The 15,874-nt window shown below is 46.8% G+C and overlaps 1 protein-coding gene across 1 annotated transcript in view; it reads right to left on the minus strand.

Moving 5' to 3' along the window:
• Positions 1-891: 891 nt before the first annotated feature.
• MAATS1 (MYCBP associated and testis expressed 1) overlaps positions 892-15,874 on the minus strand; it is a gene marked incomplete at its 5' end in the record, with an annotated part of 51,455 nt that continues 36,472 nt past the window's right edge. Inside the window, 6 exons of the mRNA XM_025192827.1 lie at positions 892-1,093; positions 3,922-4,269; positions 7,646-7,737; positions 11,324-11,472; positions 13,165-13,386; positions 15,742-15,872. Of these exons, the coding sequence (XP_025048612.1) occupies positions 3,923-4,269; positions 7,646-7,737; positions 11,324-11,472; positions 13,165-13,386; positions 15,742-15,872 (941 nt within the window). The remainder of the gene's footprint in view (positions 1,094-3,921; positions 4,270-7,645; positions 7,738-11,323; positions 11,473-13,164; positions 13,387-15,741; positions 15,873-15,874) is intronic.

A 15,874-nucleotide genomic window follows, 5' to 3' on the forward strand; every position in this document is an offset into this window, starting at 1 on the left:
GTCTTAAAGTTGCAGCAAAGTAAGTTTAGGATGGAAAGCTGGAAAAACTTCTTCACTGTTAAAACAGTGAGGCCATGGAAGACTGCCTAGGGAAGCTGTGGAGTCTTCCACACTGGAGGTGTTCAAGAAGAGGCTGAACAGACAGATTGGGGATGATCTAGATGAAGCCATGCCTATGTTCTACTATGAGTATTTCCCACGTGTCTGGGTTCTTCTGGCCCCCCACCCCTGCTCCCCTTTCTGCTACATGTCACTGTTTTTAAGCCTTCCTCAGAGGCATTGGGTGTTGGCTACAGCTAAGGCTAGGGGCTGCAACTAGGGTGTGCGGATTCTCCTGCTAGGAGTAAAGCCGGAGGTTCCTGGCTAGAGGGTCTTGCCCCTTTGGTCAGAGTCAGACTGACTGCCATATTTGGAAGGAGGAATTTTACCCTGTGGTCAGACTGGTATGGATTTGGGGGGGGGGGTGTTGCCTTCCTTTGTAGACAGGGTATGGCCCTCTACCTGAGACCTCTTGCGCATATATTGACAACGTTTTATAGAATCAGGACATTGGCTGCCATGATTCCCTGGCTTTGCTTGCGGCAGGTTAGGGTGTTAGGTCTATGTTGTGTCAGGGTTGAGGGTAGCCTTATGTAGAATTTAGATTATGGTTTGCATGGGACAGTTTGGATAGGGATGATCCTGCTTCAGGCAGAGGGTTGGATTAGATGACATCTGCAAGTCCCTTCCAGCTTGACTTTTCTATGATTCTTCAACATAGTCTTCCTGTGCCACCTGGGATCCACAGCAGGGACAGACTGATGGTGCCAGGCAAGGGCAGTGAAGGACACATTCCTACCTTCAGGAGCTGGGACATCTTTGTCCAATAAACAGTCATGTCACACATGGAACCAAGAGGCAGAGAGCACATTTATTTCAACGTGTGCATTTAGAAACAGAGAGAAAGTGCAAGGCTGGATCTGGCCAGAGGTCCTTCTCACCCAGCGTCCCATCTATAGCAGCAGCCTGTGCCTCAGGAGATATCAAGGAGGTGGAAGAACCCCCTCAGCCAGCCAAAATGGGACAACTGCCCTCAGGATGGGCTCATTTTGACCTGGAAGAGAGATAAGCTTAAGCCCTTCAGCATCAAGTTTTTTATTTCTCCCAAAATTATTATCCATGCCAGGCATCCTTGCCATCTACAGCAATGTCCAATGCTTCTTTGAGTCTTGGAAACTCCCTGGGCACAGAGCTGCACAGCCTGATTGTGCAACAAGTGGGAGAGCACTTCTCTGGCCACCGTCCAGATTCACTGAATGTCTGCTCTGGCCATGAGACAGGAGAAGGTGAGATCCAGCTCCACCTTCTCAGTCCTGCTTGATGTTTTACACCTAGGTTGTTTCATTGTTGCCTGCTTTTTGTCTCCTGCACGTAACTATCCCACCCCATAAATAGGGATGGCCCTGCTGGGAGCAATCAGTGGGACTAGGTCACCTCCTGAAGTCCCTTCCAATTGAATACTCATGTGACTCTGATCACCTCCATCTTTTTTCACAGGAGGGCTTCTCCATGTCATTAATCATTCTCTCTACTACATCTGTGACAATAATGAAGTCCAACAGGCCCAGCCAGTGCCCATGTGTTGTCACACTGGTGTGCAATCAGTTTTTTTTCCTTGACTCCCCCTCTCCCATGACTTGCTGCTCACTAAGGTATAGCACTGCATTGCATTCACTCACCGTTATTTTGTTTCCTCTGTTTCTAATTCTTCCCCCTAAATATCACAACAAAGAGGAGCAAATGCACAGATTCTGTAGGGGCCACTGAGGTCAAGTCTCTAAACAACTTCTGCTGGTATTTCAGAAAGATAGAGCTGCACAGGGCATTAGCAGCTATCTACTCAGCAGCACCCCTGAGGTACAAAAGGCAACAGTGGTAACCAGGCACAGAAAGTGGCCAGCTCATGCTGCTAAGTGAGGCAATACACAGAAATGCTAGTAACCCAGCCTTAGCCTGGTGGTAGAGGGGAACTTAGCAGCTTATGCCATAAATTGACTTTAAACAAGTAGCTAGAGTATGGCATGGCAGCAGTGAGCAAGCACTCTGGATGTCTGCTGTGGCCATGCCACATTTCCTGAATGTGCTGGGTGTGGGCAGGCAGGTCCACCTAAGCTTTTGATGCTAAACCTATAGAAATCTGTGATCTTACAGGCCGTTCTGCCAGCACAGCTCTGACACATGAGAGCCAGATCTGCTCAGCTGAGTGTCACTGAGGCACTCCTGTGAGGAGGACTAATCCTATGATAGAGTCATACTGGCTCTGGCCCTTACTGATCATGTCAAAGGCAGCAGAGCAGTGCCTGTTCAGCTTCAGACTGTATTAATAATGGGCTGATCTTATGGAAGTGGCTGGTGGGGGGTCAGGTTGGGTTTGGACCTCAGACTGTGGTCCAATCCCTATGCTCCCTGCTGCTGTGGCATCTCTCATCAACAGCGAGGCAGTGGAACAGCCTGCCTGGAGGAGCTGTAGAATCTCCTTCACTGGAGGCGTTCATGAAGCTGGATATGCGCTGCTCAGGGGCAATCTAGGAGTAGCCTGGGTAGAGCGGGCTGTGAAGAGCACTACTTGGAAACCCAGGAGCGCCTCTAGCATGAATTGCTGGAGGATCACAGACGATTTCTGCAGCCCAGAGTAAGTGAACACCAAAGAGGACAATACCCAGCAGCAGCAGAGTGAAGCAGAGGTCATACGGTCATCGTTACACAGCAAACTCAGTTGCAAAAGAAGATTAAAGGGGCTGGGATAAGCTTATGGAAAGGAAAGGATGACAGGAGATGTGATGTGTGGAGGTGTTTGCAAAACAAAGTGGAAGGTGTTTGGTGTTTCCCAGGCTTCTGGGCTTCGCTGGTTGCCACATGGGGACAGGAAGGAATTTTTTTCCCCATCCTGATGCTACGTGTGTTAGGATTTATTTCTTCACCTTCCTCACAAGCATTGGATGTTGGCTGCAGCAAGGGTTGGGGATTTTGACTGGAGTGTGCCAGAACTCCTGCTGGGACTAAAACCCAGAGGTTCTTGGTGAGAGTCTTGCTCCTCTGCCCAAGGTCACACCAATCACCACTGGGGTCAGAAAGAGATTTTATCCCAGGGTCAGATTGGCATGTACCTTCCTCTGCAACCGGGGATGTGGCCCTCTTTCTTAGCTTTCCCAAGTGTATTTTAACAACCCTTGTAGTGGCTGGACCTTGACAGTGTCCTCATCCCCCTGCTTTACCTGTGGCAGGTTCAAGTGCTTTTAGTGTTTGGGCTAATACGTCTTCTAGTTGTGTCATAGGTTCTATGTATATTTTTAGGAATAGGTTAGACAAACAGTTATATGGGTGGGGATGATCCTGCCTTGATCGGGGGGGGGCTGGACTAGATGTGACCTCCTGAGGTCTCTTTCAGTCCTACTTTTCTACAATTTTGTCATTCTATGATCTAAAGTTCTCCAATTGTTGGACACAATTAGTTGGACCCCACATTGCTCTTAAGTCTAAGCACAGAGGGTCAGGGGCCTTGTAAAATGTCATCCAGCAACTTGATAGCAGAGTACGAGGAGTGAGGAGTGCTGTGGCTCCTATGCCCCCAGGCTAACCTCCTTGCATCTGGATGTTCAGGCAAGGAACTTCAAGGCTTAGATGGGAAAATTCTCCTAGGCATTACACCAAAGCTTGCTGCAGGCTGCTCTAAGCAGGGGCTTCCATGCTGCAATACACGCTGGGCAGCGATGGTGGCTGCCAGCTGCACAATCCAGAATCTGCTGCCCCCACATGGGGTCACCCTACTAGGGAGAGATGCTCCCTCAGCCTGCAGGCTCTGGGTGCAACTTTCCATCTTCCTTTCCTTTTCAGGGGGGTGAAGCTGCAAGGCCCCAGGGGGAAAAATGCAGGCAGACTCACCCTATTCGCCTCCTGTCTCCTTCTGTGGAGTGATGTCATCCTGCGTACCCTTGTCTCTCTCTGCCAACCTACCCTGGCTTCCCTCCTGCACCATTTCAGAGGGTACTTGCTTGGTGAGGGTCACAAATGGGTGCTCTGTTGCCTCTGGCTCAGTAGCTGTGCTGCTGAGAGTGGAGCTGACTGTTGCACTGGAAGAGCTCTCAGTAAACTCGATCACAGACCCTTCCAGGACTCCTTTGTGCAATGCCTGTTTGGGCAGCGTAGAGGAGCTCTGTGCCACTACCATGTCTGTGCCTCCATGGATGATCTGATGAGCTGCATTGATATGTTTCCGCTGGGACTCCCTCACTGTACAGAACAGAGAGAGGATTGTTGGTTGGTGCTGCCTTGCTATGACTTCTCTGCAAGGTGAGAAAGAGAATGCAGCCCTTGGTCAGCAGGAGCTGTGGAAAAGCCTGGCTCCGGAAAAATCACACCCTTCTGCTTTATGCTGATAGAGTTCTACTGCCACCTAATAGCTGCAGACAACCTTGCAGTGAGCTTGGCAGGCAAGTGACGGGAATGGGAAGCAAAATCAGATGCGTTTCTTTTCAGCATGGGGCAAAAGTGCCCTCAACACAAGCCTGTATTTTTACAATTGCTTCCCTGCCCTTGCTCACTAGTCACAATAAGCTGTTGGATGCATGCATCTGATTTGGGCTGTTTTTGAGTGCTAGGTTCAGAGTTTGCCTGGACCCAAGGAGGGAGCAGACCTGTTTGGTTACTGGGTCCATTCTCCTACGGCCAGTGCGGGACTGTACCTATTATAGTTCTAATCTAGTTTGGCTTTATACACTTCATTCTCTTCCTTAGGGAGATAGCTTCCCAGACAAAATGACCTAGCCTGCCTTTCCCTTTTCTTAGTTTTTGCCATTACTTGTTCTCTTTATAGCTTGCAGATACTGGGAAGCTATTCCCACCACGATAAAAACAAATTTGCACTGCAGGGAGGTAGAAATGAAACTTTAACAGTTTTTTAAACCTGAAAGGGTCCAAGTCTGCCCTGTGGTTTGGGTTCACCTACACTGAGAGACTAAGTCATGTTCTAACTGTGGAACTTGAATCACACAGATGTTTCATATGCTGGGGCTGGGTCCCTAACAAGGGAGATGTCATGGTGCAATGGGACTTCAGTGTCATCTCTGAATGTGGCCCATGTGCACTTTATCCATCTTCCAAATACAGAATGAAAATGTCAGATAAGGCTAGACAGACCTCACACCAAGCTCTGCAGTTCCTCTCTCATCTGATATGAGCTTTCAATTGTTTCCTTCAGCCAATTCTTAGTCTACAGACAATGTTCCTTCTCTCACAGGCACTTTGACATCATCTCCAGAAACACCACAGGAAATACTAAAATTCAGAATGCTGCTGCATGCCCTCATCCACTCACCGTGATTCCAACTAGAAAAAGGGGGACTCATATTGCAGGGGCAAGTTTTGTCCTTTTAAAGCCCCCATTAGCTGTGATTGGCCTATTTGGGTTACACCCTCCACATGGCTGGGCCAAAGATCTCTATGAGCTGTAGCTGTTTCCTTCATGCCAGCCCACCTCCAACACACATACTTTCCCCTGGAGGGGGTAAAGCAATGGCCCTCAGTTGTGTGTATGAGGGGACAGGGGCACAGATGGATTTGTTCACCTAGCAGGTCACCCTGAGTCCTGCCAGTTCCAAGGAAAATTTATAAACTTGAGAATGTGCCGAGTTGGTAAAATAGAGATCATAAATTCACAGTGGATAATCTGGTCAATTAAATCATTCCCAGCAGAGTTTTCTGCACTGCCATGGAATTGTAGCATGCCGACTATAATGATGCATGTATTAACTCAAATAGCAGTATGTGATGTTCCCTGCAGCTGTCCAGGGAAGTGGGAAACTTACTTACCTGGTAATTCTGCCTCTCTGCAGACATGACTGCACAAGATCCTCACACCTGAGCCTGGGCTCCAGCATAAAACTGGCAGAAGTCCTTTACTCTTATGGAGTTTTGAACCATAGGGGCAGTAGTAGCAGGGTAAACTATGAGCTAGGCCCCATCCTGGCTGGTATGCCAATCCACTTTTCTTAGAACATCCCCAATAGCTCCTTCCTGATGATGGCAAGAGCTGGAACCCAAAAGCTACAGCCTCACCTCTGGCAGAGTGCAATGCACCCATTTCTGGTTCCAACTGATCCTGACTTTTGGTAGTCTTTGCCTCTGTCACTTTGGACTGTTTCAGAGAAGCTTTGCTTAAACTCAGTGTCTCAGTTCTTGCCTAGTTACCTCTGTAAGCTTGAACGTCTCATTCTCTTCAGTCTTTTCATGCTGGAGTCTTCCCTGTTCCTGTGATCAGGCTTGGCCATTGTGGGACCCTCTTTCTACTTGGTCTTTTTTGAGACAGGCTGACCCCAAATGAACAAGGCATATCAAGGTGAGGGCGTATCAGTAAGATGACCCTGCAGCCTAAACTTTTGCCTCTTTCTGGACTCTGCAGAACACCGAGTAGGGGGTTCACTGAGCTGTTGACATTGCCCCCCTTGTTTCTGTCCTGCATGATTGTTTCCTGGGTTTGCAACTAAATGTCAGTAGCTAGAAGGTGACTTTTCATGATGTGTTGATGCTCAAAAACATTGTCGTGGTACATGCTGTTATTTGTAATGCTCTAAAGTGTAGTTCTAATCTGAAAAGTGGTTATATAAACATGACCCTTCCTACTCATGGATCTGATCTCTGGGTGCATCAGCGTTATGGCTTCAGACTTCAGTGATCACAATGGCTTTGTCCTTCTTTGGGAGAACTGCAGAGCCAGTACAGCTAAAAGAAAGGCAGCTTGAGTCAATTCTAGCTCCTACACAGTCAGCAGAATGTTGCTGTCAGAGACGCACAAGACAGAAAGACACTACTATGATTCTTAGATCCCAGAAAACATCTTCATGGCTCGTACTTGGTGGTAATAGGAAATATTTTACCAATAAACTAAGCACGTTTGCTCTAGAGTCAGGAGGAGAAAACACTGAACTCTTCTGATGCTACTTTTACATTTACTTTTCAAAGTCAGTCCAACTGAGGTCCCAGAACACAAGACTTAATGCTTTTTCATGGCCTTTGTCAACACGCATGGTTTTCTGCTGTCTGCCCATTTCCTATGCTTTGAAGCCATACTATTTGTGTTTGAAACAATGCTTCTCTCTAAAACAGGATAAAATTTTCCACTCTAATACATGATATCACTGCAATCAACCCAAGGCCATTATTTCTGCTCCTAGTTCTCAACAAATTAGAAAAACAAAAAGCACAAAGAGAAGCCAACTTTATAAGCTTCCTTGTGTATTTTACACTTGCATAAATTAATAGAGACTTTTACAGTCACTGGACGCTGGGGCATATTTGATTACTCACAGATGTATTACTTAAATCCCTTGTTCTAGTTTTGTTTTTTAAGGAACAATACAGTTCTTCAGCTCCAGGTGCAACTTCATGGACTCTGATGTAGATACACCTGTTTACCTAAGGGATGAATTTGAACTGACTTGCTAGGAGGTCTGGACTGCATCCCAAGCCTCACAGTAAGCACCAGAGGAGCCTGTGAAAAAGCTCTGTGAAAAGAGCTTTAGATCACAATGAAACTGTTGGTAGTGTGGACTTTTCACTTAACGAATCACAGAAAAATCAATGAACCACATGACATTATTAGATACCTCACCTTTCTCCTTAACAGAGATTTTCTCTACTTCCGGAATCAGGAAGCTGTACACCAGCTCTGCAACAATCTCTTCTGACTGCAGGTAAGTTCGGCTGCAAGAACAGACATGGAGAGTTGTGTCGGATTGATCTGCTTTGCTTAAATGTCTATCCCTGTGCCCCTCCCACACACATTTCCCTTTTTAATTTCTTTTTAATTGAGGAACTATTGTGAAGTAGGTTTTGTCCTGGTGAAAATAGCTGTCAGTCTGGAGAATTCAGGCCTCTGTTTAACCCTCTTGACAGGTACACAGCACTGACAGCCAAGTATCACCAAGGCAGCCCTGCTGAAGTGTCTCACTGCTGTACTACAGGGAACCCCCTCCCCACAGGAGGGGACATCTCTTTGTTAATATAGCCCCTGGCCATGTCTACATTGCGCTGGTCATGTGTCCAAAGCAGGATGTTCTGAGTAAGCCCTGCCTACGCACCCCCACATACACGCTCCAAACAAGGAAATGTGCTGGTGAGGCTGCACCGAGGCTGTCCCCAGTGGCTCTAGTATGTCTCTAGTGTACCGGAGACCTAGTATTCAAGGCTGGCTGCAAAGGCATGTTCTGGAGTGGCCTTTCAGCATATTTCTGGATTCAGAGCATGCCAGCCAGAATGGGTCTGACGCAGGTTCAGGGTGTCCCAGCCAGGACCACTGCCGCCAGGCAGGTTTGTCCTGTGTGTCTTTGCACAGATTGCAAATTTTCCCCATTTGTGGCTTCCCTGCTGGCTAGTTCCAGTGCTATTGTAATATGCTGTGACTCAGGCCCGTTTTCCTCTCAGGTGAGGTACCAGCTGGTTCAGAGGCCTGAAGTGCTAACTGTACTAAATTAGTCTCATGGGCTGCAACATTTTGGTGATAACACAAGAACTGCCATATACTGGGTCAGACCATAGGTCAGGGGCGGGTAATTATTTCAGGCGGAGGGCTGCTTACAGAGTTTTGGCAAGGCATTGAGGGCTGTATGACAGGCAGCTAGGGGCAGATAAATATTAACTTTCTAAATTTTTAGGGGCCCCATGGGCTGGACAGAATGGCCTGGTGGGCTGCATCTGGCCCGAGGGCCACATTTTGCCCCCCCCCGCCATAGGTCCATCTTGCCCAGTGTCCTATGCCATACAGGGGCAGAGAGTGGATGCTGAAAGGGAGAGTAAACTGGGTATGACCAGGGTTTTTTCCACTGTTCCTCCCTCACTTGCAAACTCCAGTATTTAAGGTTTAGGAAGTTCTGATTCAGAGGCTATGCCTCTCACTCCCATGTTTAATAGCTACTGATGCCCCTTTCCTCCAAGAATTTGCCCAATCCCTTTCTTCAATCGAGTTAAACTGTCACCTTCACAACATCTAGTGGCAACGAGATGCCACACTTTAATAATATGCTGTGTGAAAAAGAACTTCCTTCTGTTAGTTTTAAACTTACTACCTATTAGTTTCATTTGTGACCCCTAAACCTTGTATTGTGAGAGAGTAAATAATAAATCCCTATTTACTTTCTCTTCACCATTTAGTATTTTGTAAAGCTGTATCACGTGCCCCCTCAAGCATCTCTTTTTTAAACTGAATAGGCCTAGCCTCTATAATCTCTCCTCATACTTATCTGACTGCACAACACAGAGGTACTTTGCTGTAAAACAGGCTGTATGTTGAAGTGATTCCTAAGGCTTATCTCCAAAGGAGATCAGAGACATTGAACTGAAGGGACAGCTTCTTCAAAAAGGCATTCCCGCCTGATGCCCTATCTGGACATCATCCTGAGGTGTTTTCAGCAACAGAGGGTGCATCTACATGTGCTATTAATGCGACTCTGCAATAAACTACTCTTGGGCTCAGAATCTACACACACGGTCGTTCTGGGAAGGGAGGGGGCGAATTGGGATGACCGCCCCAGGCCCTGCACTTAGGAGAGCCCTGTGGAGCTAGTTGAAGCAGCGCAGCGACTCTGCACTGCCAGCAGCTTCACGTCTTGCTGCTTGGCATCCCCCTGGCTGCCAAATGTGCCGCCAGTTTCCTTGCGCCCAGGGGTGGGGCCCCACACCCTGCTTGGGTTGTCTCTGACTACACGTGTGCTTGGGACAGCAGCAAACTAAGCTGGGGAGGAGCAGTTTAGGCCAAGGCTGCTCTTGCCCTGCTCTGCCCCCCTGCAGCAGCCAGGAGGAGCTCCAGGCTCTGGCTGCAGCTGCACAGGTGCCAGCCCTGGGCTGGCAGAGGACACAGGGGTCATCCCTGGGCTCTGGCTCATGGCAGCAGTGTGGCCCATGGTCTGAGGGGCAGCCCTGTGCTGGAAGGGGGCACGGAGGGGCCAGGCCTAGGCAGTAGGTGGCTGTGTTGGTCAGTGGAGGAGATGGTTGGGCCATGAGGCTCTTGCAGCTGCCATCTAGCTAGGCAGCAGGCAGGAGTGTGGCCCCCAACTGACTGGGTTGACTGGACACAATTTACTCCTGGGTCAGCATCTATACGTGCAGTGCTGTGCAGTAAATAACTCTGCAGTAGGATAGTACTTGTATTTACAAGTACCACCCTGCTGCAGAGTTTATTAGTTTCCTGTGCCCTAATAACACTGCACATGTAGACGCGAGACAGTTACTGCAGAGCTAATTGGGCAACTCTGCAGTAAACATCTCATGTAGATGTGCAGTAAACGTCTCATGTAGAGGCACCCAAGATATACTCAAGTCTACACAGACAGAAGCCAACATGGCTGCTTTATTGAGACTGGTAATTTCTTAAAGTTCTGATATCTGAACAAAAGGTGTGTTGTTATCTGGCAGATATTTGTGTCTGCAGCATCTCTTCCAAAGCTGATCTATAAAAATATTATCACAAATCAATAAGAAGATATCAGGACCTAGGTGTTGTTAAAGCAATTCTCCTATATGTCTGTTACAGGGTCCCTTCAGCACTGAAGAGGTGTAGGAAGGGGTAACTCTCAGAACCCATGTACCCCAGGGCAAATCTGACCTTCCTGTGTATAAATACAGTTCTAATAGATCTGTAGAAATTTGTGTCTGTAGAAATCTGTATCAAATTCTGTCTTTCACTTGACACTGGGATCACCACTAGAGGACATGACCTACAATTTTAGTATGCAATGAGCAACCTGGACTCAGGTAAAACACCAAAAGCCTTGGGCAGTCTCAGCCCTGGCTTCAGGGCCTGTAGGGCAGTCAAACAGTAGAGACCCCTACCTCTACAGCAGGGTGTCTGACAGGACCTGCACCCGAGAATGTCACTAGAAGACCAAAGCAAGGAACAGTGTCCAGTCACTGTTTGGAGACTTGTGAGTTCAATTACAAGAGACTGGCAACTGTCTATTAAATTCAGCCAAGATAGTAACAGAAGCTCCTAACACCTGATAACATGTTTTCCAAACCACAGTCACAGTAAAACAAGGTAAGTGCAGCATCTCTTGAACAGTAATAACCCCTTCCTGCCTACTTTCCCTGTATGCTCTGTGGGTCAGCAGAGTCTGAACTGTGAGATGCTGCATCTGTATGCCCTGTATACTGCAGTGGTATATTGCATGTAACAGTGATAACACTGTGTGGCACCCCATGGCACACCTGAAAGGATCTCAAGGCACCCCAAAGTGCCATGGCACTCTGGTTGAGAACCAGTAATATACTGTAGGGGTAGGCTTTTAGGACATACCGACTTTCCATTTCATAAGCTATGTCATTGATTTCCACCGCCACCCTTTGAATCTCTTCCCGGGCTTGTTCTTCAGCTGTGTTCTCCATGCTATTCAGGATAATGTCTTCCAGGTAGGAATCAACAGTGCTCTGGTGCACCTTGACCACCTGAAACAAACACCACCATGTTCCTCCGACTCAAGGCACAAACATTCACTGCTATGTAATACTTATTTGCTTGGACCAGTTGTTGGGTGAGGCAAAGGCCATGGTGTCTCAGAGGAAGACCCACCATTGCAGTGGAGTAGGATGAGGGCATATTGGCATAGAAAGAATTTTCTAAATGCTCAGAAGGGACTTAGCATAGCATAAAGAGCTTTTTGTTACTGCCCTTTTCCCGAGGAGATTGTTGTACAGGAAAAGAACAATGCCTAAAGCAAAACTGTTCTGTTAGGTTTGTAGACACAACTCTCCAACCTTTTCTACCATGTGTTAGTTCCACTTGCTGAATGGCACCCCTTTTTCCTGGTCTTGGTGACAAATGCCAGGAGCTGGCTTCAATAAACTAATCAGCTTTCAGTCACACAGGTTCTGAAGCAAAATACTCCACTGAATCAACTGTAGCAACGTGGAATGAAAACAGCTTGAACAGACTGGTTTTCTCCTAATGCGTCCACACCAAAGGTTCTCAGACACTGATCTGTCTGGTAGGATTCAGAGGGCTGTTGTATCACACTGTGCTGAAACCTCATTTCCACCTCAGGGCATGGGCAAGATAAATTGGGAAGAGGAAATAATGTTAGCGGGAAACTACACTTCAAGATTAATTTTTTCCCCTTAAAAAGGAGGGCACATATATTTTAGCTTTTTGTCTTACGTAACATTATTTTTTCCTATGAGCATTCTCTGTGGCTTCCCTGAGTACATCAGTGATGGTAAACTGGTGATGGAGAAGAGCTCAGTATTGAACAGTGACTCTCTCTTGGCAGAGTCTATCCTGGACAGGTCTCTGTCTTATAACGGGCAGTGAGGTAATGGGATACAACAGTAATGAGACCGGGGGATTTTCTGCGATCTGTTATTGTTGCTTTAAAATGAGCTTGTGCTGTTCTGGCTATCGCACTGCTTATAGCTCTAATTCAAGGTCTAGCTGCGATGAGGTGGAATCTCTAAACATCTCTGCTTACAACCACCTTGCCTGAGAGACCATCTGCCATGCAGGCTGACTTATGACTGGGCATTAGCCCTAAGCTTCTGGCCTGCCCAGAGACAGCAGAGCTGTTTTTCAGAGGAGTCTAGACAAAGATATATTCATGACTGGGGATCTACCGAAATCAGTTTCATAGATTTTATAGAAACCATGAATAACAATGTTGTCTACAATCGCCGGGAAATACGGCATTGGCTGCGAATTCCCGCAAAATAAACCACACACAAAAAAAAAAAAAAGCAGTAGCGAAGTAGATGGAGTCAAGACACCCTCTGCCAATCAGTGGTGAGGGGCAGGGCCAAAAAAGCAGTAGTGACACAGACTGAGTGAAAGTGCCCTCCACCAATCGGCAGTGAGGGACGTGGCTGCCACAAAATGCCGACAAAATCAGCTGTGTGTGTCATGTGTGGGCTGTGAAAAACCCATTGTCTTGCCATGACTTAGATAGGTCCCCATTTATGAAACTAGGCTTAATGACTACCAGATCCAGACAATTAAGCTGAACAGGGAAAATGTCTTCACTGGAGGGAGAACCAGCTCATCCCAACATCTCCTGGTTTTGCTGAAGTCAGCTGAAGCATTTTTGACCCTCCTTATAAAGAGTGAACCCTCCCAAGCTGCCCACAGTCACCTTCATCTCTTCCACTTGCCTGTTTGAAGATCTCATCTTCCTCCCGCCGGCGTCTCTCTTCCACCTGGCGGCGCCCACTCTCCTCTGCTTCCCGTATCCGCCGCTGCCGCTCACCCAGCATGGTGAAAGCATGGATCCTCCGCTCCTCCTGTAACCTCACCAGCTCTTTGGACAGGAAGTCAAACATGTTCACCAGTGCCCGCCCTTCTATCCAGGCCAAGTGGTTCTCGATTTGTGACAGCTTAGAAAACAAAACAGAGGCAGACTCTCTTACAGGCCGTAAGAAATCTATCCCCCAACCCCACCAAAAGCATGTGAAACCCCCTTACAGAGAGGCCATGAGATAAACTTGAGTGTTGCATTTTTCTTTTAAATAAAAAGTTCTTGTTCCGGGTTGTGCTAAAGCCCCTGTGATAGGCCAAGCTTGCATTCAGGGACTGCTAAAGTGGCAGAACTGGTAAATAGGAAATACTCTAGGAACAAGGGCAATTCATGGTGGCTGTAATGGAATAAACTCTCCGCTTCTCCTTCGACACAGAGGAATGCCAGGCAGGAGTGCTCTGTCCTCAAGCTATTTTGAGCTGCTGAAATAACTTAGACAACTTGCTGTTGAGGCTGCTCTGACTTATGCAGGGGACTTGCCCACTTCCGAGGCCCAGAATGCAGTAGGTACAAAAGCAACAAAGCTATGCTCCCTGCCTTCTCTCTCTAGCCTTCTGTGCTGAGTTCAGCTGAACCAGCACAAGTGTCCAACAGTTGCTAACGCAGTTTCTGTCTGGGAATTGGAAAACCAAACCCATGGATTTAAGAGAGAGGTATGTGTCAGGAATAAGGGCTGTAGAGAAAACCAGGCTATTGATGGAATGGCAAGGCTGGTAGTAGATGCACTTAAATGTAAAACTCACATGAAGAAAAAATCCCCCAGTAGCAGGTAGTAACAAATGGGCTTTCCCACATCATCATGCCTTTTTTCAGGTAACTACACATTTCTAAAGCAGCACACGGGAATGTGAAAATGTCACTGCCACACAGAGCTATATGAGAAAGACCTCTTCTCAAAGGGCCAAAGGCTGTGAGGATAGAGGGATGAAGGTTCAGTCTTCCCACCATCCTAGTGGGAACAGAAGATATAGGACTACTGTCTGTCCCTCCTACTTAACTCTTGGGACACTGGATGTAATGATTTTCTGGTTTAAAACCTGGTTAGAACAGATGATAACAACAATATCCCAGGGTTCTATGAGAATTTTGCTTTCTATCAACAATCCCAGAAAACAGGGTAGTTTCTGATCCACCTCCTTCAGCCTTATTTCTAACCAGGATGCTACTCCTAGCCACAAAAACAGGAATTTTAGTTTTCATTAAGCTGCATGCTTCAGCTAGCATTTCCTAACTGTTTTTTTTCCTAACTGTTCCTAACTGTTCTTTCCTAACAGCATTAGAACTGCTGGTACTTAAAATGGCTACCATAGTCTCTTAAGAAATGAGAGTTGCAAATCACTTTCTATGCCCATGTACCCAAATATACAAATATTTGATCAGTGGGAAGTTTTCTCTTTAAGAAGGTTAAAAGGTACAATTTCCAAAGGAAGACATTTATACAACAGCTGTACAGGCATTCTTGTCATGGCCTGTACTATAAAGCACACATTTCAGAGATACTGATACGTGCAGATTGGTTCTCCTTTGCCCTAAACAAAAGTAAACAAAACTTGCTGCAAAGCTGTAGGTGAACAGAGCCTCTTGGATGGATTTAACCACAAGTTAAAAGCCCTGAGCTTTGGAACAGTCTTTCCCCCAGGCTCCAGGGAAAGCAAAATCAAGGGGTGGAACAGAAAACAGCAGGGGATTGGTTCATTGTCCAGAGCAAGGTTCAGAGATATCAAGATCAAGCTATCAACATCTTTAATGGTTAATCCCACTCTTAGTCCTTTCCTTGATGAAGTGGGACTGCAATAACTTCAATACAATGGCCTGGTTATTCCCACAAGACAGGCCAGTGCAAAGATGTGTAAATATGCAGGAGGAGCAAGGCTATGACTAAATAACAATGACACAAAATCTATTCATTTAAATGGCTGACACATGGATGACATGCATGTATCACTTCATTACCTGAAAGGGAGGATGATATCAATTGTAAAAGGAGGCAACTGACACCAGTCAAGCAAATTGTAATCCGGCCAAACTGCTTTGTATAATAATGCACATTTTTCATATACTGAGAGCTCTGGAAATACAGATACTCCAGTGACAAAGGAGGTACAGCCTGGGCAGCAGCTAGGCAACCTTCTAGCTATGGTGCTCTCTGTTCACAGGGCCTGTCGGACTCGAAAGGAACCCTTCTAGCAATGAAAGAAAAGTTCAGTCCCCACATCTGTTCAGTCTTTGCCCCCAGCTAGGAAGCCTGCTTAGGCTCATTTTGGAGATTTCTTTGACAGGGATCACACAATTAATTTCTGCAGTATTTTCTAAGTAGGTTGGTATAATTGGAACAAGAAAATAAATGGAAAATAAATGGTTGGAGGGGGGAAGGAGGCGAGGAACAGGAGTGGATGAAGGAACAGGATTATTCTATGCAGGTTTATAGCCAAACCTTGTGCTCATGCAAGTCACGTTGTCGTTGCAAAGCCAGAGTCACTTGCTTCTCTGCTTTCTTTAGCAGCTGCCTGTCCTCCTGCAGTGCATGGGTGGTGCGCAGCTCCCGAATCAGTTCTAGCCGCTTCTCT

Source organism: Alligator sinensis, unplaced genomic scaffold (genome assembly GCF_000455745.1).
Source record: "Alligator sinensis unplaced genomic scaffold, ASM45574v1 scaffold1190_1, whole genome shotgun sequence".
Lineage (NCBI taxonomy): Eukaryota > Metazoa > Chordata > Crocodylia > Alligatoridae > Alligator > Alligator sinensis.